This window comes from Delphinapterus leucas, chromosome 15, assembly GCF_059928025.1.
Source record: "Delphinapterus leucas isolate spDelLeu-1000000601 "Yukka" chromosome 15, BTC_Dleu_Yukka2, whole genome shotgun sequence".
Lineage (NCBI taxonomy): Eukaryota > Metazoa > Chordata > Mammalia > Artiodactyla > Monodontidae > Delphinapterus > Delphinapterus leucas.
This window is the reverse complement of record NC_143143.1, coordinates 17,246,410-17,271,377: the sequence shown is the minus strand read 5'-3', so window position 1 is coordinate 17,271,377 and position 24,968 is coordinate 17,246,410. Positions and strand designations below refer to the sequence as shown.

The 24,968-nt window shown below is 48.9% G+C and overlaps 1 protein-coding gene across 4 annotated transcripts in view; it reads left to right on the top strand.

Annotated features, from left to right (window-relative positions):
* KATNIP (katanin interacting protein) overlaps positions 1-24,968 on the top strand; it is a 201,243-nt gene that overhangs the window by 163,026 nt on the left and 13,249 nt on the right. For all 4 annotated transcript variants that reach the window (XM_022588452.2, XM_089895988.1, XM_022588449.3 and 1 more), the window contains 5 exons: positions 8,135-8,860; positions 9,669-9,874; positions 12,083-12,161; positions 19,379-19,556; positions 24,395-24,560. In XM_022588452.2, coding sequence (XP_022444160.1) covers positions 8,135-8,860; positions 9,669-9,874; positions 12,083-12,161; positions 19,379-19,556; positions 24,395-24,560 — 1,355 coding nt within the window. The remainder of the gene's footprint in view (positions 1-8,134; positions 8,861-9,668; positions 9,875-12,082; positions 12,162-19,378; positions 19,557-24,394; positions 24,561-24,968) is intronic.

Below are 24,968 nucleotides of genomic sequence, written 5' to 3'. Positions count from 1 at the left end.
CTGGAGACAAATGAAAACAGAAATACAACATACCAAAATCTGTGGGATACAGCAAAAGTGGTTCTGGGAGGGAAGTTCATAGCAATACAGACCTACCTCAAGAAATAAGAAAAATTCCCAATAAACAATCTAACTTAACACCTAAAGGAACTAGAAAAAGAAGAACAAATAAAGCCCAGAATCAGTAGATGAAGGAAATAATAAAGATCAGAGCAGAAATAAATGAAGTAGAGATTAAAATAAAATAGAAAAAAATCAATGAAACTAAGAGCTGATTCTTTGAAAAGATAAATGTATTTGACAAACCTTTAGCTAGACTAACCAAGAGAAAAAGAGAGAGGGCTCAAATAAATAAAATCAGAAATGAAAGAGAAGTTACAACTAATACCACACAAATACAAAGGATCGTAAGAGACTACTATGAACAATTATATGCCAGTAAATTGGGCAACCTAGAAGAAATGGATAAATTCCTAGAAACAAACAATCTTCTAAGACTGAATCATGAAGAAATAGAAAATTTAAATAGACCAATTACTACTAAGGAGATTGAAACAGTAATCAAAAATATTCCAACAAACAAAAGCCCAGGACCAGACAGCTTCACTGGTGAATTCTACAAAACACTCAAAGAAGATTTAATACCTAGTCTTTTCAAATGCTTCCAAAAAACTGAAGAGGAGGGAAACCTTCCAAACACATTTTATGAAGCCAGCATTACCCTGATACCAAAACTGGACAAGGACACCAACAAAAAAAAAAAAAAAAAAAATCACAGGCCAATATCACTGATGAACATACATGCAGAAATTCTCAACAAAATATGAGCAAACCTAATCCAACAATACATTAAAAGTCTCATACACCATGAATAAGTGGGATTTATTCCAAGGATGCAAAGATGGTTCAATATCCACAAATCAATCAACATGATACAACAAAATGAAGAATACAAATCATATGATTATCTCAATAGATTTAAAAAATGGTTTTGACAAAATTCAACATTTACTTATGATAAAAATTCTCAACATCGTTGGTATAGAGGGAACATACCTCAACATAATAAAGACCATATGTGACAAACTCACAGCTAACATCATACTCAGTGGTGAAAAGCTGAAAGTGTTTCCTCTAAGAGATCAGGAGCAAGACAAGGATGCACACTCTCACCACTTTCATTCAACATTGGAAGTCCTAGCCACAGCAATTAGGCAAGAAAAAGAAATAAAAATCATCCAAATCAGAACGGAAGAAATAAAACTCACTATTTGCAGATGACATGATACTATATATAGAAAACCGTAAAGACTCCATCAAAAAACTGTTATAATTAATAAATGGATTCAGTAAAACTGCAGGATACAAAATCAATATACAGAAACATGTGGCATTTCTATACACTAATAATGAACTGTCAGAGAAGTAAAGAAAACAATCCCATTTACAATTGCATCAAAAAGAAACAATACCTAGGAATAAATTTAATCAAGGAGGTTAAAGACTTGTACACTGAAAGCTATAAGACACTGATGAAAGAAATTAAAGAAGACACACACACAAAAAATGAAAGATATTCCTTGTTCATGGATTAGAAGAATTAATATTGTTAAAATGTCCATACCATACTATTAAAGCAATCTATAGATATAATGCAATCCTTATCAAAATTCCAGTGGTGTATTTCACAGAACTAGAACAAATAATTCTAAAATGTATATAGAGCCACAAAAGATCCCAAATAGCCAAAAGCATCAGCATCTTGAGAAAGAAGAACAAAGCTGGAGGTATCATGCTCCCTGATTTTAAATTATACTACATAGCTATAGTGATCAAAACAGTATGATACTGGCACAAAAAGAGACACACAGATCAATGGAATAGAATTGAGAGTCCAGAAATAAACCCATGCACATATAGACTATTAATCAATGACAAAGGAGCAAAGACATAGAATGGAGAAAGGACAGTCTCTTCAATAAATTTTGTTGGGAAAACTGGACAGCCACATGCAAAAGGATGGAACTAGACCACTATCTTACACCATACACAAAAATTAACTCAAAATGGATTAAAGACTTGAATATAAGACCTGAAACCATAAAATTCCTAGAAGAAAACATAGGCAGTAACCTTATTGACATCAGCCTTAGAAATGTTTTTGTGGATCTGACTCCAAAAGCAAGAGAAACAAAAGCATAAGTAAATAAATGGGACTACATCAAACAGAAAAGGTTATGTACAGTAAAGGAAACCATCCTCAAAATGAAAAGGCAACCTACCGAATGGGAGAAGATATTCGCAAATCATATATCTTTTAAGGGGTTAATATCCAAAATATATAAAGAACTCATACAACTCAACAACAAAAAACAAACAAACAGATTTAAAAGTGGGAAGAGGGTCTGAATAGACATTTTTCCAAAGAAGACATACAGATGGCCGACAAGCACAAGAAAAGATGTTCTATATCACTAATTATCAGGGAGATGCAAATCAAAACCACAAGGCAATGTCCCATCACACCTGTTAGAATGGCTACTATCAACAAGACAAGAGATAATAAATGTTGGAGAGGATGTGGAGAAAAGGGAATTCTTGTACACTGTTGGCAAGGTTGTAAATTGGTGCAGCCACTATGGAAAACAGTATGGAGATTCCTCAAAATATTAAGAATAGAACTGCTATATGACCCAGCTATACCACTTCCGGGTATTTATCTGAAGAACATGAAAACACTAATTTGAAAAGATATATGCACCCGCATGTTCATTGCAGCATTATTTACAAGAGACAAAATATGGAAAAAGCCTAAGTGTCCACTGATGAATGAATAAAGAAGATGTGGTATATGTATATACATATATATATAGTATATATGTACATGGAATAATGTATGTACAATGTAATACTTCTCAGCCGTAAAAAAGAATGAAATCCTGCCATTTGCAACAACATGGGTGGACCTTGAGGGTATTATGCTAAGTAAAATAAGTCAGACAGAGAAAGACAAATACCAATGACTTCACTAATATGTGGAATCTAACAAACAAAACAAACAAAATAAAACAAAGACAAATTTATAGATATGGAGAGCAGATTAGTGGCTACCAGAGGAGAAGGCAGTTGGGGTGTGGGTGAAATGAATGAAGGAGGCCAACTGCATGGTGATGGATGGGAGCTAGATTTATGGTGGTGATCACTTTGTAGTGTATACAGATGTTGAACCACAATGCTGTACACCTGGAAGTTATATGATTAAAAAAGAGAAAAGAAAAGAAAATGTGAGGTTTAAGTAACTTTCCTCGGGTCACACAGCCAATAAGGGTTAGAGCAGGATTTGAACCCAGGCAGTCCTGCTCCAGCATCCGTGCTTCGAACTACTACCCTACAGTGCCCTGTTTCCCCAGTTGTCATCAGCCACCTGCCCCAGAAGAGCTAGGCAATTCCAAACCTTCCTGGTAAACAGACCCAAAGAACCTCTGGGAGTTATGAGGTGATGGGCATTTTTCTAACTTGTCCATGTTCAGAAGACTTTGTCTCACTTTAATTTCCTTCCAGGCATTTCACTGCTTGGCTCAACACACATTAAGAACTGAGCCCCTGAGATTTCATGCTTGTTAAGCTGGTCGTGCTAAAAAGGAAAGTTGCTTAGAAATTTTAAATTACCCATTACATAGAGCCAAATCCCATAGCCATGCCTGTCAGGAAAGGTGGGGGCCAAGCCCTCCAACAGTGCTTGTAGAATGAATGACTGCCCACGATCCTCCCTGGGACTGGAATCTTGCTGTCACCATAATAGAGAGCCTGGAAATCCTTTTGTTAAACAAAGTATCTCATTGTAATGACATCTGCATTTTGGAAGTGTCTTTATCAGGGGTCAGTTAGCTACAGGTGAATGAAATCTCATTGGCCCAATTTGAGCAGTAAAATGGAGTGTTATTTGAGAAGCTCCTGGACCCCCAAAGGCAGGAAGCATCACATGGGATTTGAAGGAGGAACCAGAAAGCCAGTAGGCACCCAGGAAGCTTCTCCCTGACTCTCCAGGGCTGCTGGGCCCTGCCTCTGCTTCTTTGCAGGTCCACTCTTCCTCACCCCTCCTCTGTGCACATGGCAGGGAATGGCTTTGCAGTCCAAAAGTGACAATTTCCCAGCTCTAGCTCCAGAATGCAATTCCAGAGTCTCAGGGCAGAAGCTGATTGGCTGGCATGGGTCAGGTGTCCACTCCTAGTCCAATCAGCTATGGCTAATGGGCTGTTCACCTCGAATGAACGTGGTTCTGTTGCATCTCACTACATGCTTTTTCACTTCCCATTTTAATAGCAATTAATGCCTACCTTACAGTGGTGCCAGTGATTTTTATAAACTGAAGTTCAGAATTTTGCAGTTCATATTAATCTCCACCAAAGAGTAGTTTTGAATCTTTAATCCCATCATCTCATACTGGTCCCTCCCAGACCATGAGGACTGCAGACTAAAGCAGTAGCTTTCTGTTATCAGTTCAGATTTGTTGGCAGGAATGTTGACAGACGGGACAAAGCACCAATCCCAGCAGTTGCCCAACTCCCAAAGTCTAATGAGTCATGTGTGACAGAGGGAAACGTGGGCCCCAGCCTGCTGTTTCATCTGAGAGGTCCAAGACAAAGTCTATGCCTCTCTGCTTTTAAAACCCAGGGCGTACGTACACCTCGGGGAGAATAGGTCAGAAAGCAGATGCAGGATGAAAGCCAAGGCCTGCCTTTCTTGCACACCCCGGCAGAGAAAGGCAGGCTGAGTCCCTGACACGTGACTTTTGGTGCATTCTCGGTTGCCCTTGCAGACCAACCCAGCCCATTCATTTCAGCCAGTGGAAATCAAATCACAGTAAACTGAGGTCATGACGATCCATATGGGAAGTTCCTTCTGCCAGATGTTAAGCCTCATGCCTGGAAGAAAGGATGGAAGGAACTCCTGGGGTCTTGTTAATGACAGCTGAGAAGGAGGGGAGAGGAGGGGAGAGGACAGGAGGTGCAGGAGAACTGACAGATGGAGGGGGAGTCCCTCGGCGTCCAGCCCTGAGCACAGGGGGTACGTGATGGTGGTGCCAACCACCCGTCCCTTTACTGGCACACGTTTATTGAGCACTTCCAGGCACCAGGTTCTGTGCCAGGCCCTGGGATGCAGCAGGGAACAGGGCAGAAAAGGCCTCTCCAAGAAGGAGGGTGTCAAGAAGAGCCAGCGAAGTGGGGCTCTGGGAGAAGAGCGTTCTGGCAGAGGGCACAGTAAGGGCAACGACTCTGAGGCAAGGAGAGACTCATGTCCATGGAATGAAAGGCTGGCATGGCTGGAGTGGGATGCTCATGGAGAGAAGGGTGTGAGGCTAGGCTGGAGAAGTCAGCCGGGAGTTGGGGGTCCACACTCAGGGCCCTAGAGGCACGGTGAGGAGTTAGATTTTCTTTATTCTCAATGTAGTAGAGATAATGCCAATTAGAGGGGTTGATGACAAACTCCATTTTAGGTATCCGGAGTTTGAAGTGACAGAGTGGACATGTCTGGACCGTCCAAGGGGTCTTTGGAATTGGAAGATGGTACCCCAGGAAGAGAGGCCAGAAGTTGGCTGATGTCAGCGAGCAGGGCCTGCATGGGAGCCAGGAGCTGGATGAGGGCAGTGTTGGGAGAGGACGGTGTGGAGCTGAGGGGTTTGGGCACCACCAGATTTAGAGTGCAGGGAGGAGTGGAAGGCGCCATGACACAGAGAGAGGAGCCGTTGGCCGGGGAAGTGGAGAACCAGGAAGGGATGATGTCTCCTAAGCTGGTGGAGGGGGGTACTGCTGAGTGGAGGAGCTTTGCCTGGGATGTCAAGCAGGGAAGGAGAACTGAGAAAAGGTGGTGTACTTAGAGTCATTGTGTACTTGGAGAAAGTCACTTCAGTGGAGGGTTTTGGGAATTATAGAACTCTTATGGATGCCGGGAACAGAAAACCACAAAGGGATTGACTTCAGGTGCAGCTGGATCCAGGGGCTCAAATGATTGTCATCAGGACTCTCCATCTCTCAGCTCACGTTCCCCAGGTTGGCTTCATTCTCAGCCAGATTCCCCCAACACAGTGTAGCAAATGGCCTCCAACAACTCCACCCCCCATCCTACCAGCTCAGCAGTGCCAATTTAAAGAGAGCCCCTCTCTCTCCCCGTAGTTCCTTTCATGAGCCCAGCTTGGAAGGATGCTGTCAGTGTTTTGCCTAATCTGCATGGACTGAAGGTGGGGAAAATCAGAATTTTGTTCCTAGGAGGAGAAGTGGAGTCTGGGTGGGCAAAACAACAACTCTGCACACAGGAGCCAAGTTTCAGGGGGTTGAGAGAGGGTGATGGTGGCGAGAGAGGGCAGTGGTGATGAGGATGCCGTGTCTTCGGTGAAAGGAGGGAGAGAATAGGATGGTGGTGGGAGGGAGCCCCAAGATCAGGTCAGTTTCCTTTTTCTTTCAGGTAGGAGAGATATATGCATGTCTGCAGACAGGGGGAGGGGAAGATGCCAGTGGGGAAGGAGTGATTGAAGATTCTGGAGAGAGGAGATAATTGACGGGGCCAGGCCCCCGAGGAGACAGGCAGAAAATGGAGTGCAGGGCGCAGCACGATAGGAAAGGAGGAAAAACAGAATGTCAGTGTCGTCAGCTACTGTTTTCAGAATGACACCCTTACACGGCAGTTAGCCATGGCGTGGCCGTGAGGACCGGCCACTGCCTAGATGCGACACCCTTACACGGCAGTTAGCCGTGGCGTGGCCGTGAGGACCGGCCACTGCCTAGATGCGACACCCCTACACGGCAGTTAGCCGTGGCGTGGCCGTGAGGACCGGCCACTGCCTAGATGCGACACCCTTACGCGGCAGTTAGCCGTGGCGTGGCCGTGAGGACCGGCCACTGCCTAGATGCGACACCCCTACACGGCAGTGAGCCGTGGCGTGGCCGTGAGGACCGGCCACTGCCTAGATGCGCACGCCAGGGCTTTAATATTCTGCAAGCAGGAGAGCAGGGCCCTCAGAGCCATGCCTCCGAGGGCCGGGCCCATGTTCTCCGCATGCCCCAGACGCAGCTTCGGCTCTTGGAGCCAGTTTAAGCACAAGTAGAAGTAAATTCCTTACCTTGTAATATACCTGGGTTGTTTGGTTTTTTAATAGAATTTGTCCCTGATTATAAAAATTACACGTAGGGAACTTAGAAGATAAGGTGTCAAAGAAGAAAGTACAAGTCTTTCCTACTCACCACGCAGAAACGATGATATTAACACGTCGGGACATGCTGCCCACACTAGGAGAGGCCGCATCTAAAATGGCCTATATGGCTCTTTTTTTTTTTTTTTTTTTTTTTTTTGCGGTACGCGGGCCTCTCACTGTTACTGCCTCTCCCGTTGTGGAGCACAGGCTCCGGATGTGCAGGCTCAGCGGCCATGGCTCACGGGCCCAGCCGCTCCGCAGCATGTGGGATCTTCCCGGACCGGGGCACGAACCCGTGTCCCCCGCATCAGCAGGCAGACTCTCAACCACTGCGCCACCAGGGGAGCCTCCTGGCTCTTTTTTTTCCCATGTAACATTCTTTCACAAGCCTTCCGCCCGCTATTAGGCAGTCTTTGAAACACCCCATTAGAGCCACGTGGCTGTGACAGCCTTCAGAGCAGACCCTGGGGTTGCTGACTCAGACTCCGCAGGCCGCAGCATCGCCCTGGGTCATGTGAGTTTCTGAAAAGGTTCTCACACAAGCAGAGAGTGTTCCCTTGATTTGCATGGTAGTCGCATTCTTAGAAAATTCAAAGTACACCGAGAAACACTGTGCTCTTTGTAAAAAAACTAGGTTCCAGACTCGGGTGACCATAAACAATTTTTTTACCGACCTGAATGGTGCCTGAGACAGGAGAGCGTACTCTGTGCCTGGAACCATCCCCGGCAGTGAGGGACAGTCGCATCCCTGGTCCCACCCTTCAAGTGCCGGCAGGGCCAATAGTCACTGAGACAGCCAAGAGCATCGAACCACCCACTGGTTTCTAGAATTTCCCCCTGAGGGTGACCCCCACCCAGCTGAGAGCCACTGGGTGAAACGATCTCTAAGGGTCCCCACTTCCACACATGCCACTAATGGGGCTTCTCCTGTGTCCTTCCTTCCAGAAGATGCCTGGTCCACCCGGACGCCACTGCGGCCCCAGTGGCACAGCAAGCAGGAACACACCTTATGTGAATCGTGGAACTCCCTCACCGTCTTTGACCACTCCCACCGGGGTCGCATCTCCAACGTGGAGTTCCAGGGCGACATCCTGGATGAGTTCCTGCAGCAGCAGAAGAGCAGCCGGCCCAGCGACCAGCCGCACCCCTGGAAGGAGGAGAAGCCGGAGCCCATGAAAGGACAGGAGCACGGCTCCCTAGAGGTGGATGACGGGGGTGACTTTAAAATCCCTGTCTTGCCTTATGGACAGCACTTGGTCGTCGATATCAAGTCCACGTGGGGGGACAGGCACTACGTTGGCCTTAACGGGATAGAAATATTCAGTTCCAAGGGAGAGCCGGTTCAAATTGTGAACATTCAAGCCGACCCCCCGGACATCAATATCTTACCGGCCTATGGGAGAGACCCCCGTGTGGTCACCAACCTTATCGACGGGGTGAATAGGACCCAAGACGACATGCATGTCTGGCTGGCCCCCTTCACGCCGGGCAAGTCCCACTCCATCTCCATTGATTTCGTGCAGCCTTGCCAAGTCGCCCTGATCAGGATCTGGAATTACAATAAATCGCGGATACACTCCTTCCGGGGTGTGAAGGACATCACGATGCTGTTAGATACACAGTGCATCTTTAAGGGAGAAATCGCCAAGGCCTCAGGCACCCTGACGGGAGGTACGGTATGTCTGTAAGAATGCTCTCGAAGCCCCTACCTGCTACTCGCTGAGGCTCTGAGGAAAAACTAAACTTAGTGGCTAGCCAGTGACAGACAGGTCTCTCTCCTTTCCAAGAGCTGGCCCGCTCCTCACCTTTTGCTACTGGGTGTGAAAGAGCTGACCCCATTGAAACGCCTCCCCTGGGTACCAGCCTTACTTAGCCTCCTAGGGCCTGAGCCTGATGAGTGCAAGTGAGTTATGGAGGGAGTGCTCTCAGGAGACCCTGTAGGGCAGGGAGGGGTGTAGGATATGGAAGGGTGGGGGGGGAAAGCTAGGCAAGGATATCGTTTCAGGGGAAGCCCAGCCTCAGCCTGATCCCAAGGGGAGCTCTGGAGTGTAAATTGCAGGGTCTGTCCTGCCTTAAGGCAAAGCAGCAGGGCTTTGGAACCCTCAGACTCCCCTGGTTGGGACGTAACTCCCACACCCTTCCAGGAAGGCCCCCTATAAGGATGGCAGAGGATCTGGTTGGGGCAGCAGCAGCAACAGCTACCGTGCCTCACCCGCGCCTGAGAAACATCCCTTATTTCATGACAGACCACAGTGATTCTCATCAGATTAGGTGCCTTCATTAAATCTATGTGGTTCTTATGGTCCGTGAATTCCATTTGCAAATGCGTAAAGAAGAATAAGGCTCAGTTACACAAATCAAGACCTGTTAGTGGTTTGGGACTTTCTAGCCCAAAGATTGATGGGTTTAGGTTCCTGGTCTGCACCTCACTGGGACGTGGGGTGAGCTGACTCTTCTGTCTTCCTGGTACCCCTTTCAGCTCCAGAGCACTTTGGAGACACGATCTTATTCACAATGGATGATGACATTCTTGAGGCCATCTTCTGTTCTGATGAGACGTTTGACTTGGACGTGGAGAGCCTGTGCAGCCTGCGGTGTGAGGAGGCGCTGAGGAGGCCCAGCACGGCCGACGGCCTGGGGGAGGAGAGGCCCTACACCCAGGCTGGCTCCTGGGCTGATGACCGGGTAGGACTGGAGGCCCAGCACAGCCGGCGGCTGGGGGGAGGAGAGGCCCTACACCCAGGCTGGCTTCTGGGCTGATGGCCGGGTAGGACTGGAGGCGGGTGGGCGCCCCAGAGAGACTTCTCCTCCTGACTCAGAGTATACCAGGAGGAATGAAGATGGATCTCCTTTAAGCTGCTGGTACTCCTGTTCTGACATTTCCCATTTTTTCTGCTTCATTTTTGTTCTGTAGGTCATATTTCATTCTCTAATTATTTTTTATTTTTTTTTAAACCAAAGTGAAGAAAGTATTCAAATTTTAATCAAAGCCAGGGGAAATCAGTTCTGTGTCATTTCTGTACTTTAGAGGTTGGCAGTCTCGGGAAGTTTTGCTTTGGGTTGCATTTTGATCACTCACTGTTGTTTTTGATGGAAGGGCTAGAAATGCTTTCAATAGGCGAACTTGAGAATTGAAAGAATGATGATCCTGCCAATCACTTCTTGGGCACATACCAGCGACCAGGTGTGGAGCACCTTGTTGCCGTGCTTGGCCCTCGTGACAGCCCTGGAGTGGAGGTGATTAATATCCCCGTTTAGGAACCAAGGCTCAGGCAGGCTAAGGGCCTTGCCCAAGGGCACATCTTGGGAGCATAACAAGGCTAGAACTTGAATGCAAGACTCCAAAGTCCGTGCTTTTAATGGACAAATTATCAAAAATGAAAGATGACCTTCAGGGCAAGGGTCAGCCCAAGTCAAAGATGAGTAATCAAGGTGAAGAGACACCAGGGTCTCCGGGGATGTTCTTCAGGCCATGGGAGAAAGACGAGACGGTTAAAGAGGGTGGGGGGAAGAGTGGAAAGAACCAGGAACCAGGGACAAAAGGTTCGGACACAAGAAGGTCATGACCAAGGCAGTACAGTGACATGCCCCTGCCCCGCCCACTCAGACAGGCTAGCTCGTTGTTGACGGTTGTCCTGGTCTTTTCAAAGAAAGCCAGAAATCTGGATTGTTACGTAAAAGTCTCCCCATTAAGAAATGTTGGCAACTAATCCATGATGTTTTCAACCCTTCTGCAGGCCACAAAACATGTCCGTAGTCTGGCTTTGCTGCACAGGCCTCCAGCTGGGAGATGGCCTTGAGGCCTTTCATTCCCCCAACATTTTCCAAATGGCAAAGTCCCTGCTCAGGAGCTCTGATAGGATCTAGTCCTGGGAGGGGCAGGGAGGGATCACTCTCTCTGCCTTAGAGATAGGACCTCGAGCTCAGGGAGACCCCGTCAGTGTCACACCCCTAGCAGGTGTCTGGGCTGGAGCCGCCCCACGCCCACCTAGGTGTCCCGGGTCGGGTGCATCCACCAGGGGGCGTGGCAGGAGGCTCAGGGAGGGCAGGGTGCCAGGGAAGGCAGGAGGAAGCACGTGGGTTCCAGGGCAGCAGCTTTCCGGGAGGCCACTCAGTGTCAGGGGTTAACTTCTGGCAGACAACCTTCCTCTCCCTCCTCCCCATAGCCGGGCAGGGGCCTGGAGGGGCTGTCCCTAGGGGCTGGACTGAGGGGTCATCAGGGTGTCACTGGGTACCAAAACATCATCCCCACTAAAAACTCTAAGATCCAGACAAGCGACTTCACCTGTTTTTGCATCTCAGCTTTCCTGTCTGTGAAGTAGTACAGGCACTTCTACCCTGACTTACGGTGCAGAGATCTAATGAAAAGAGTTTACAGTTTACATAGAGACCCAAGAAGCAGGGTGTGGCAGCCCACCGTGTCTGTAGACCAAGGGTTCTTTATCTGCCTGCCCATGGGAATCACAGAGGAGGTTTTAAAAATGCAGACGCACAGGCCCCAGGGTTGAGAACCACTCTCTACGTTTGAATCCTTTCTTCTCCTTCCCTCCATCCCTCCCTCCCGATCTCTCTCCCTCCCCGCTTCCTCTAGTTCACTAGGTAAACTAGATAGGGCCCTTCCCTGTTCCAGAAAATCTAATCACCTGAGCTGGTTAGTGTCAAACTCCTCCCCTACCAGTAAGAACTTCTGGCAAGGACTCAGATGCACTCAGGTTTCTGGGCCTGCCGTATTACCTGTCATGGAGCTCCCACCAGGGCAGAAAACACCAGAAAAGACACCGGGACTTACCTGGGGCACAGAGTGGGCATCTAGCTGGGAAGATGTCCAGTGAGCTGCGTGGGTATCACTAAAATCACCCCCTTTCCCTCTGCTTCTCTCCAACCTGTGTGCAGACCCCTGAACCAGAGCTGCCCCCCAGCCCCCCTGTCCCTGAAGTCACCACGCCAGAGCCGGGCATCTACCAGGGCATCTGTGAGTACCTTCTCTGGGGGCAGTGTCAGGGGAAGGAGGACCTTCACGGGTCGGGGGTGGGGAGGGAGTCATGGCCACTTGGGACGGGGTTTCCCGGGACAGTTGGGCAGGTTGTACCTTGGCACAGAGACACCAGGCCCCAGGATAAGTCAGGGCTGAAACCAGCCTGCATTGGCGACACTGGCCCGGGCAGGGCTGCATCCCTTCAGAAGAGGGGTCCTCCTGGCAGTGTGCCCTCCCAGAGGGGCACTTCTGCATTTCCCACGCAGACGTCTTACGTGTTAGCTGCAGCCCTGACCCGGGAGGCGGCAGTCGGAGCCCAGAAGTTATAGAGCAAGAAGACATAAGAGCCAGAGAGACTTGGGCGTCTGTCAGTCAGGGGTTTGAGTTGCCCCTTCAAACTGGACCACAGAGCAGGTGCTGGAGCAGAGAAAGTCTGCATCCTCCTGGCTCTAGGGGGGGTGGGGCAGCAGGAGTACCGGCGCAGGTGCCAGGTCTTCTGAGAAGTCAGAAATCTGGATTTTTACATGAAATCTCCAGTTTTTTCAATGTTGGTGACTAATTTTACAGTATTTTAAAACACCCTATGAGCCAAACAAAACACGTGTGTTCGGCCAGCTGGCTGCTGGTTGGTGGCCTCTGAGCAGATCCCGTCTGGGTTTCGCTGTGTCTGTTCTTCTGTCTCCTCTGCCTGTGTGCCATTCCAGCCAGTTCCTCTCTTACTCCGCATACTTCCCACCAGCACCTCCGCCTGCATCCCAGGGAATCCTCAGGCCCAGCGTTGCGCTGTGATCTCTCCCACCAGTTCCCTGTTCACAAGGCTCTGGGGGTTTGCTTGCTGCGGCCTCCCCTCCTGCTCTTTCTCTTTTTTAAAATTTTTTAATTTTTTAATTTTTGGCTGCGTTGGGTCTTCTTTGCTGCGTGCGGGCTTTCCTCTAGTTGTGACGAGCAGGAGCTACTCTTCGTTGCGGTGCGCGGGCTTCTCACTGCGGTGGCTTCTCTTGTTGCGGAGCACGGGCTCTAGGCACACGGGCTCAGTAGTTGTGGCACGCGGACTCAGTAATTGTGGCTCGTGGGCTCTAGAGCGCAGGCTCAGTAGTTGTGGCTCGCGGGCTCTAGAGCACAGGCTCAGTAGTTGTGGTGCACGGGCTCAGTAGTTGTGGCTCGGGGGCTCTAGAGCGCAGGCTCAGTAGTTATGGTGCATGACGGGCTTAGCTGCTCCGCAGCATGTGGAGTCTTCCCAGACCAGGGCGCGAACCCATGTCCCCTGCATTGGCAGGCGGATTCTTAACCACTGCACCACCAGGGAAGTCCCCCTCCTGCTCTTTCTTGCCCCCTCGTGCCTGTCATCTGCCTCCAGTTATCTTCTGAAAAGAAGAGACGTGCCATTGTCACACCCCATCCCCACCTCCCCACCTCCCCACCGTTGTCTCCAGAACTAAGCTGAAGCCAGAATGTGTCAGAGTTTAGCCTCCTCCCCGCCCCACCTCCCCCTACAGGCTTCTGTTCCCTGCTCTCCATCCCTGCCCATTGAAAGGATGTGACTCTCGATTGGGTTCCCAAGAAGCAGCCTCTGAGATGGAGTTTACTGGGGCATGCTTTTGGGGGAGGGCAGGAAGCAGGGCTGGGCAGAGGGAGAACTGGGCCGTGGGGCAGTCGCAGCAAGGCCTCTGCCAGCTCCACAGGGAGCTGCAGAGTCCCCTGGAAGTTGCCCCTGAGTTGAGTAAGGGGGCTGGGCCTTTACACGCCTGTGTTAGCATGCCACTGGATATGGGCTGGCGAGGGGCAAAGCCAGGGTTAGTCACAAGTGGGGGGACTCAGCTGTGGGCTGTCAGCTGTCAGCATTCCCAGCCACTGGAGGGATGAGCCCTTCAGCCCTGGGGATGGGAGGTGGGATCTGGGTGGTGCCCCACACTGTCCCCCACTCCGCCTTCCTAAGGCCTTGCTGTAATCCCACCCCATCCCCAGAAGCCTTCCCCACGGTGCCCACTGAGAATTCAGCTCTCCCTCCCTCACTCCAGAAGGACAAATTACCTCTTAGAAAAGACGAAGTCTTCCTTTGAATCCTCACAGCCCCTTACTTTCCAGAACTCTCTCTCAATTACTTTGGGACTTTGGGACAACTGAGTAATTTAAAAGCCAACCTAATGTAGTCAAGAGCCTGGTTTGAGGCTTGGTTGTGTATCCCATTCAGGCACTTTGCTGGGGCTTTCCCTCCCTTATCTCACTCACAGCTCTTATTCTCCCCATTTTTCAGATTAGATTAGGAAACTGAGGCTCCAAGAAATTGAGAAAGCCACCCAAAGTCACACAGCTAGTGCAAGGCCAAGAATGGGACCAAGCATATCTGAATTCAAAGCCCAGGTCCTCACCACTCAACATACTCCCTGAGAGGCTGCCTCACCTCAGAGGTCTTTGGGAAGAGTCAGCATCCCCACAGAGCTGTAAGGTCCTGGAAGACAGCAGTCATTTCTTGTTTAGTCTGGACTCCCCTAGGTTGGTCAGGATCCTGAGTGGCGGGGTCCGGGGGGAACAATGGAACTTGAATTCCAATTGAGTTACGCAAAAAAGAGCATTTCTTAGCTTATGCAACTAAAAAGATCAGGCGTTGCTAGTTTCCCCACACTGCCGGATCCAGGTGTGCAAATGACGTCATCAGGCCTTGGCATCTCCCTGCATCTCTCTGCCCTATTTCTCACTCTCTTGTCCGTCTCCCATTCAGACTCTGTCCACATGGGAGCCCCTAGAAGCTGTACCCGGTAATCCCAGGTAAAAGAACTTCTGCTTCCCAATTAAGTCCAACAGTTGTCCCAGAATTGTCTCCTCACCTGGCTTGGGTCACGTGCCCATCCTTAACTAATAATCACCGTGGCTCACCTTGGCAGGGAGCGGGGTGTGATGGAAAACACGGATTGGCCCGGCCTGGGTCAGAAGCCCATCTTTGGAGCCAAGGGTGAGGAGTCAGCTTCCCATACAGTGCTTCAGAGGAGGTTAGAGTGCCATAACCAGAGGAAGGGAGGAAGGAGGGAAGGAAGGAAGGAGGGAAGGAAGGAAGGAGGGAAGGAAGGAAGGAAGGAAGGAAGGAAGGAAGGAAGGAGGGAGGGAGGGAGGGAGGGAAGGAAGGAAGGAAGGGAGGAAGGAGGGAGGGAGGGAGGGAGGGAGGGAGGGAGGGAAGGAAGGAAGGAAGGAAGGAAGGAAGGAAGGAAGGAAGGAAGGAAGGAAGGAAGGAAGGAAGGAGGGAGGAAGGGAGGAGCCACTGTCCTCTTCATCTGATGATTTCCCCAAAGATGCTGTATGTAAATGTCTGTCCCACTGAACCGGCTTCTGACCTTTCTTGGAAATGTTATTTCAGTGCCTTTGGGAGTTTTGCCCTGGAATAGCGCTCCCAGACCTTTTTGCTGTAAGGAAAGTGTAATTTCTCTACGTCTCTACTCAGCAGGAAGGCAGAAGAACCTCCTGATCAAGGACCCTCTGCCCGTTTTGTGGCCTGTGATTTCCGAATGTCTCTTCTCTGAACCTTTGGCTTTTTCCTCATTGTATCCCAAATCCTAACCCTACTTTCCCAGCCTGTGCAAATGAAGAGAGCTTTGACAAAGTGACCCAGGGGGGATGCGTTGGGGTTGGTAAATACGGCCAATCCTATCAATGTTCTGAACGGGGATATATGATTTGCTAATTTGCAGACGACACTAATTTTGGAAGTTTTGCAAATATCAGCGGTGGTGAATAGGAAAGGAGCTGAGAGAGTTGAAACATGGGAGAGAAATAACAAAATTAATTTCCATTTATATAAATACTAATTGATACACCAGAGGAAAATGAATATGGAACACAGATATTAGCTCAAAAAGGAGAGCCGTCACTTTCAGAGCAGCCCTATATTAGATGGCATCACAGTGCATCTTGCCAGGCAAACAAAGGGGTGGCAGGCTTGGGAGAGTCTGGGGTGCTGCCTCTTGTTTCGAGGGGGAGGTGGCATTTCTCCCTCACAGGGATCCCCCTGATCTAAATCCACTCCCTCCTTCACCTCCAGGCCTTCTCCATCTCGGGAATGGTACCCACAGCTACTCTGTCCCTCGGGTCAGAAACATTTTCTCTGTTCGTTAATTCCATACAGGCCATTGAGAGCCCTGTCAATGCTGTCTCCAAAACAGATCCTGAATCTGTCCACTTTGCCCCCGTTTTCACCACTACCACCTTTGTCCCAGCCACAGGTATCACAACAGCCTCCTCCCTGGCCTCCGTATGGAGTCCAACCCCAGTGCGCTTTCCAAGACACGGGTCCGATCATGTCACTTCTCGGCTTCCACATCTAAGCCTCCCTAGCTGCCCACTGCAGAGAAGAAAATCCAGACTTCATGACATGATCTAGCCTCCACCTAACCTTCTGACTAGCTGCCCACTGCAGAGAAGAAAATCCAGACTTCATGACATGATCTAGCCTCCACCTAACCTTCTGATCTCATTTTCCTCCATCTTCTACCTCAGTCACTTGGTTCCAACCACAGATCAAATATGTTCCCATCCCAGGGCCTTTGCCCTTCCTGCCCTCTCAGCCTAGAATGTTCTTCCAGAAATGCTAGAGAATGGCGGCCTCCTTCTTATCGCCCAGGTCTCAGCTCAAACGTCACCTCCTCAGAAAGGCCCTCCGTGACCATCCCTATTCCTGCTTAGTTAATCCCTGTCTTATCTCTTTCATTTTTTTCATGGTGTTCATCACTCTGTGGAACTATCGGATTATTTTTTTGATGTGTGTTCATTGTCTGTCTTCACTGCAGTGGAAGCTCCTAGAGAGATTTTGCTATGTGTTTACCCCTAAATCTCCAGGGCCAAGAACAGGGCTTGGTACCATAGTAGCAATATGTTTACCATTGACTGTGATTTTGGTCAAACTCAAATGATTGTATTTTGATTCATTTACCTACACGTATCTACTAAACACATACTCTTCAATCAATCATTTATTTTTTTTAAAAAAGCCTTAATTGACCATCTGTTTTCAGGCAGTATTCTAGGCTCTGGAGATAACAACAGTGAACACAGCTAACAGAGCCCCTGCCCTCAGGGAGCTTCCATCTTAGTGGGAAGGACTGATGAAAACAAATAAGCAAATCAAGTAGAACATCTTGTCAGGTGACAAAAAATAAAGCAGAGGAAGGGTTTTGAGAGTGATGGGAGAGGGTGCTATTTGAGTTCAGGTGGCTGGCAGGGCCTCTCTGAGGAGATGACAATTAAACATAGACTCATCATGAGAAGGAATGCATCAGTTAGCTTCTGCTGTGAAACAAACCATCCCCAAATTTAGCAGCTTAATATAACCACCATTAATTGTGATTTATCGTAATTCAGTGGCGTGGCTGGGCATTCCTTTGCCTCTGAGCCAGGCTGGCCTCTGCTGGCCCTGCTCTCGTGTCTAGTCAGCTGGCAGATGGGCTGGCAGCTGAATGACCTAAGATGTCTTCACCCACATGGCCTGCAATTGGGAGGCTAGCCTGGCTCCTTCACATGGCAAGACTCCAGGTGTGGAAAGAGAGGCCAGACCCCTGTATACATGTGCTTTACAGCCTCTGCAAGCTTCGCTTTTGCTTCTGTCCCATTGGCCAAAGCAAATCACGTGGCCCAGATTCAGGAAGTGAAGAAATAAACTCCGCTTCTGGATGGGAGAAGCAGCGAAATCACATTGCAAAGAGGCAAGGACTCGGTGGGAGGAATTTGTGGCCATCTTGCAGGCTTCTGGTGCTGTGAGAAGCTATGATGTGCCCAGGACCACGCTGGTCACACATCTGTTTCATGTGCCCCCAAGATGCTCAGAGTTACCTTGGCACCACGGAGGGCAGAGGGATCTGAGACCAAGTTACAAAATGTATGTTGGAAACGACAGGGGCGTAGGAGAGGAAGCCATGCTCCAGGGAGGTCACGTGCTTGGCCTCCCTTCCAGCCACAAGGGCATCTGGAACCTGCCTGAGCTGAAATGGGTGGAGCTACGTGAATCCAGGCTTCCTCCTTCCAGTGCTACAGTGCTGGCATTCTGTGAAAGTTGCAACAAGTGTGACTCTTTGGAACACAGCCACCCACAAGAGTGCTAAAGTAGGCCCCCAGTTCTCCAACGGTAAAAGAGTTCATGGGGCTTGGTCCTGGTTCTGCTGTAACGGGAGACCATTAAGGAAGGAGAAACTCCAGCCAGATATTGGATAGAGATTCATCGGCTTTGCACTTTCTGGGCAAATGAATGACTCACCTGGGCAGTTTTGCCCAGAAGTTCACTCCTAAATGCTCCCTGTTGGAGAAGGGGTGGAACAAGGGCAAAAGCATGGGAGTGTCACATGGGTCACTTCCTTTACCTTGAATCCTTTACCTTGAATCCTCATGATAGTGGCCAATTTGCATAAAATGTCCATTTCTGACGCTGAGGCTCACTGCTGCAGCCTCCTCTATTTAGTTGCTTGTTCAATCATTCCATCTGTACTGAGCTCCTACTGTGTGGCAGGTACTTTGCCAAGCTCTGGGGGCACAATGAGCTAGCAAAACAGATGGGATTTCTGCCCTCAGGGCACATGGGTATTTACCAAATGATCACAAGATCACACTGGTGACCAGAGCATGTAAGGGGAAGTTCACAGTGACATGGCAGGCTGTGAGTGGAGGCTTGATGTGGTCAAAGAAGTTGGGAGGGCTTCCCTGAGGAAGTAGCTGGGATCTGAAGGATGAGCACAAGTTAGCCTAGGCCATGTGAGTTCAGGAGGGAGAGAACAGCATGTGCAAAGGCCCTGTGGTGGGAGAGGAGAATGTGAATATGCGGGACTGAAAGACAGTCTGAGTGGAGCAAGGGATTTTGGGTGCAAGGTGAGGTTAGAGAAGTAGGCAGAAGCCAGATGACGAAGCCTGCTGGCCAAGCAGCAGGGGAAGCCACGCTAAGGTGTTAAGCATGGGGTGGGCAACGTGATTGATAAGTGGAGAAAAGACCCAGGGCTGTGTGCAAGTTTAAACCACACCGGCGCACTCATGCTGTAGATATTTCCTAAGCATCAACAGTGACCCAGGTCCAAGGGCCACCAAGAGGAAAGGTGCAGAGCCCACTCTGAAGGCCCTTTCATTGAAGTTTGGGCTTTCCAGTTGGTAGAATGCAGAGGCTAAAGATCACTCCTCTTCCTCTCTCCATCTTGGGTACCTCCTCTGGAACCTGTGATGTTCACGGGACACTTTTCTTCCTGCTGCAGGCCTCCAGCTGAATTTCACCGCCTCCTGGGGAGACCTGCATTACCTGGGGCTCACAGGCCTGGAAGTGGTGGGCAAGGACGGCCAGGCACTGCCCATCAACCTGCACCAGATCTCTGCCTCCCCCAGAGGCTTAAATGACCTCCCTGAGTACACCAACGACTCCCGGACCCTGGACAAGTGAGTGTCTGTAAGAAGCACAAGCAAGGCTCATGACAGCAGGGGTTCGGGGACCTGATCTGTATCGTAGGTTTCAGACTCAACCATCAAGCGGCATCTCCTATTCCACCTTCTCCCAGCCACCCCGTGAGGTCTGGGGTCTGCCCATTTTATACTCAAGGGAAACTGAGGCCCAGGAAAGGGCCACACAGCTGGAAGAGGTAGGCAGGATTGGAAGCCAGGCTCTCCTGCTTCCAGACCCAGGTGTGCTTTGTGTTTTCTTCACGGTGCTCAGCATGGGCCTCGCACATGGTGGCTGCTTGGTAAGCCTTTAGCTCGGTGTTTAGGCATGAGGGACCCCACCTCTCGGGCGCTGAAAGCTTTCCCCCCCTGAGGTCAGAGGTGATGGCTGAGGAAGTCTCCACAGGTGGCTAAATGCACTTCCCTCTGCATTTGTCAGATCATAAGCCCAGGTTGGGTCAAGCCAGTAAGAGAACACAAGCCTGAATATAGCCCTGATCCACGGGGCCCCAGAGCCGGCAGTCTGGCACTCGACCCCTCCGAGTCAGGACAGCTGTCAGGCTGAGGCCCTGCCTGGAGGTGCAAACAAGAAGATTCTAGGGGAGCCAGAGGGATGAGAGTTCAAATCCTGTCTCTGCCCCTTACCAGCTAGTTGCTTAACCTCTCCAATAATAATAGTCATGACAATAATAGTAATAACGGAAATTATAACTGCCATTTTTTGAGCATTTATTAAATGCTAGACATTGGACCATGCTAAGCAGGCTGCAGGTGGCAGATGTTCATTCATTTAAACCTCAAACAGCCCAAAGAGGCCCCCACTCTACAGATGAAGAAACTGAGGTACAGAGAGGTACCCACACTAGTTGAGTGGCAGAGTCATGATTTGAACACGGGTCCATGGGAGACCAACACGCATACATTTAACCACTAAGTTATGCCTCAGTTTCCTTATCAGTAGAATGGGGACAATAATTCCCATGGCTGGAGGGCGGGAGGGGGATTGCCACATCACAGCTGAGCCCCGTCCCTGGCCCAGAGCGTGTGTGGGGTCCACGGCGGACTCCTACCTGCTTTCCTCTAAAGTGCCCCTTAGCCGCGGCCCTCACAGCCTGCTGTCATTACCTGCTCACGGGCCATCTTGGCGAGTCGCACCCCTGCACACGGTGGCCCGCTGCCGATTGTAAAGGTGATCAGCTCATGGCTGGCCCTGCTTGTGCATCCACACCCACCCTCCACACAGATTGTGTCGCAGCAAATCCCAGGTCTGATAGTATCTCATCTCTACATATTTCAGTATGTAGCTCTAAACAATAAGGACTTGAACACAATCTGAGTACCATTATTCCAGCTAAATAATTAACAGTCATCTCTTAAATTACTAGCTATCCAGCATGTTTCTATTTCCCTGACCATATTTTTCCCCCTTTTATAACAGTTTGTTCCTTGAATTGGCATCCAGGTAAGGTCCGTACATTGTGATTGGTTGTTATGCCTCGTTTTAAAAAAAATTTTCGGGAATTCCCTGGCAGTCCAGTGGTTAGGACTCCACAATTCCACTGCAGAGGACCCGGGTTTGATCCCTGGTCGGGGAACTGGGATCCCACAAACCGAGTGGCGTGGCCAAAAAATACTTTTTTTTTTTTAATTTTAAAATTTTATTTATTTATTTATTTTAATTTTTATTGACATATAGTTGATTTACAATGTTGTGTTAGTTTAGGGTAAGCAGCAAAGTGATTCAGATATATATATATCTATATATTCATATTCCTTTTTTAGATTCTTTTCCATTACAGGTTATTACAAAATATTGAGTAGAGTGCCCTGTGCTACAGAGTGGGTCCTTGTTGGTTGTCTGTTTTATATATAGTAGTGTGTATATTTTAATCCCAAACTCCTAATTTATCCCTCCCCCACCTCTTTCCACTTTGGTAACCATAAGTTTGTTTTCTATGTTTGTTTTCTATGACTGTGAGTCTATTTCTGTTTTGTAAGTAAGTTTGTAGGTTGATATGTCTCTTAAGCCTCTCATAATCTCTAGGTTCCCTTCCATCTTTCTTCTTTTTTTCCTTATAAATTATCTGTTGAAGAAACAAGGGTTTTTGCCCTGTTGAGTCTGGATTTTACTGGCTGCATCGCTATGGTATCGTTTAGCCTGTTCTTCAGGCCCCCGTATTTCTTGTAAATTGTTCACCAGAGCTAGAGGTCTGATCAGATTGAGGTTTGACCATTAGGGCAAGACATAACCATCAGGGCGTGGATGTCACTGTGTATTCCCTTCAGGACTCATGGAATATCTGGTTGTCAGGCTTTCTGTGATGTTGGCAGCCAATACTTAGTGGTTAGATCTGTTACTCTATTGGGGGTTGTGAAACAGTGATACACTGATCCTATCACTCCTTTTTTGTCAATAAAAGGAAAATTTCCCTCAATTATTTGGTTACTTTGAGGTACAATTCAAACAGGAAAGACAACCTAAATGTTTGATTCTTTCCCTTTATTTTTCAGTTTTCAAAAGAGCAAATTGTTTCTCTAGCATCCTTTAAAACATTTGTTTGCTTTTGACTACCATAAACTCATGGATTTAAACCTACTATGTTTGAAGGGTTTCAATCTATTACGGTTTTTATCCTATTGATGCTCAAATTGATCCCTCTTTGGACATTGAGACTTCCCAAATCCTTTTGTAAAATAGTAGTCTCTGATAGCTGCCTTGCTTTCTGATGTCACAAGATAGTCCAGGTTCCTCTTTTATGTGTATTGTCCCAGGCATGGAATCAGCTATTTCTCCAAGAAGCCCAGGTTCCTTCTAGTGGGAAATGGTATTTAGAGACCATAATCTAGCCACTAGGGATGCTTATTGCTACTGGGTCAATCCTTGTTTCTAGGCTTTTTTTGTGGACAGAGCTAGGAAGTATCATTTAGATATTCTTGAGGGTGTCTATAGGGACCTCCCTTCACTGTCAGCTATAAACGCTTCATCGGTTCTCTCCACTCTCAGAATTGGGCAGTAGTTTTGCTTTGGAGGTGGCACCATATCTGGGACAGAGAGGTAATTGCTTTTGGAAGGAAATAGAAGGTTCTCTAGCTTTAGACCTCAGTCAGCTTAATTCCACAAACACCCCAGGGTTAAATTGCTGGATTTCCTCAGTTTTAAGATGCCAGCAATTGTAAGACACACCATCCATCAATTTAATAACAGCCTTTTAGAGAAAAAAGAAACATTACCTCCTTAGATGAACACTTCGATTGTAAGATTTATTCCAAGCCCAAAACTTCAAAATGTAAGAGGAAAAACATAAAGTTTATTTTAAAATCTAGGAAACGTGGGGCCTTCCCTGGCAGTCCAGTGGTTAAGAATCCGTGCTCCCAATGCAGGGGGCATGGATTCGATCCCTGGTCTGGAAACTAAGATCCCACATGCTGCACCACCAAAATAAATAAATAGAATGTTTAAAAAAAAAAAAATCCAGGAAATGTGGCAGCAGCCTGTGTCCCTCCCAGGGCAGCAGCTTCAAAGTCACCAGGAAAATGGGAAGGCGAGGGGAGGGGGTCGCCCAAGAGGCTGAGAGCTGGGCCCCTATCTCCAGGGCCAGGTCTCTCAGTGGTAGTGAGATCAGGGCTGGGGTCTGGGCTGGGGTGTGCTGGGCAGAGTTGGGAAGGATGAGACAGGATGTCCCAAGCAGGAGAACCAGAAACTGGCCAGGATGGGACTGCAGTGTGGTGACAAGCTCTTTTAGAACATGAGGGTGCTGGGGGCTCCCTCCCAGCGGTGGTGGGCTGCCCTGGGATATCCAGACTGGGTGACTACAGGCCAGACCATCTACCCCCCAGAGGCACCTGCCCCTTCTTGTACTTGTCCCACGCCAGGAGCTGCCAAGTTCCCCCTGGTGGTTTAGTATCTTTCTCCCCCAGCACAAGAAAGAAGGAATAGGGCTTCCCTGGTGGCGCAGTGGTTGAGAGTCTGCCTGCCGATGCAGGGTACGTGGGTTCATGCCCCGGTCCAGGAAGATCCCACATGCCGCGGAGCGGCTGGGCCCGTGAGCAATGGTCGCTGAGCCTGTGCGTCCGGAGCCTGTGCTCCGCAATGGGAGAGGCCACAGCAGTGAGAGGCCCGCGTACCAAAAAAAAAAAAAAAAAAGAAAGAAGGAAGGAATAGAATTCTTTCAAAATGTACCATGGAGTCAATACATCACTTTTTAGAAATTTGGGAACATAGAAATAGTCACCCCCCACCCCTCTGACAGAAATAGATCTTTCACTTTTGCGTAATCTCTCCTGGTCCTTGTCCTCATTTTACAGCATTAAAATCAGCGCCCCTGCCTTTCCCCGTTACTGCATCATCCTTGTGATTATCATTTTAACTACCATACAGATTTACTGAACTTTTCCCTATTTTGAGACCTTTTAGGGTTTGCTTGTTTGTTGCTAATGTAAGCAGTATCTTGGTGCAGATACCTTTTTGACATGTTGAATAAATTTTTCTTAGGGGGAATAAATTCTAGAAATGGGATCGCTGGGTTAAAGGGTCCTAAAAACTAGCACACACCCGCATCCCCGTTTTAAAACCCTTGATGATTGCTTCACTGTACCTTTAACCACACAGACTGTTATTTTTCCCCTTGTTTTCCTATTTTGTCTAACTTCACACATGAGAGATGGCTCCTCACTGTTGCTTTAATTAGTCTCACCTCCCCGTAATGAGCCGGATCCAGCCAGGCTCGTGCCAGGCAGGGGCTGCCATGGGGAGAGGAGTGGGTGTAGACCCTACACTGTGAGTTCTCCCAGCAGACCGGGCTGCCCCCATCTCTCCGCTCCTTCCCCGCTGAGTGCAGGTTAATCGATGGGGCCAACATCACGATGGAGGATGAGCATATGTGGCTGATCCCCTTCTTGCCGGGGCTGGACCACGTGGTCACGATCCACTTCGACAGAGCCGAAAGCATTGCAGGCCTGCGCTTCTGGAACTACAATAAATCTCCCGAGGACACCTATCGAGGGGTAAGCCGGGCAACGGCAGCCGCGCTCAGTCCACTGTCAGGGAAACAGCACCTTGATGAATGGCTGGCGTGGCTGCCAGAGAGGAGCATAAATCCTCCAGAACTTTCCAAATGAAGCTGGGGGAGGTTACAGCCAGGGAGAGAGAGCTGCCGCTGTTCCCTCCTGCAAACAGCAAATGCAGGCTAAAGAGCCCGGGGCTGACCGGAGAACTGCAGCGCCTTGTCTCTTCTGGGGGCTCAGGGGTCCTCAGCAGGCCCAGCCCCCAACTCACAGTGGTCGGTTGCAGCCCTGCTGTTCACTGAGCGCTTTGGCGGCCAGGCCCGGGCTGAGGGCTTCTCATGCCTTTGTCATTTCATTGGACCCGCATTCCAGCCTCTGGGAGGCAGGTGTTATTACCCCCATCTTTCA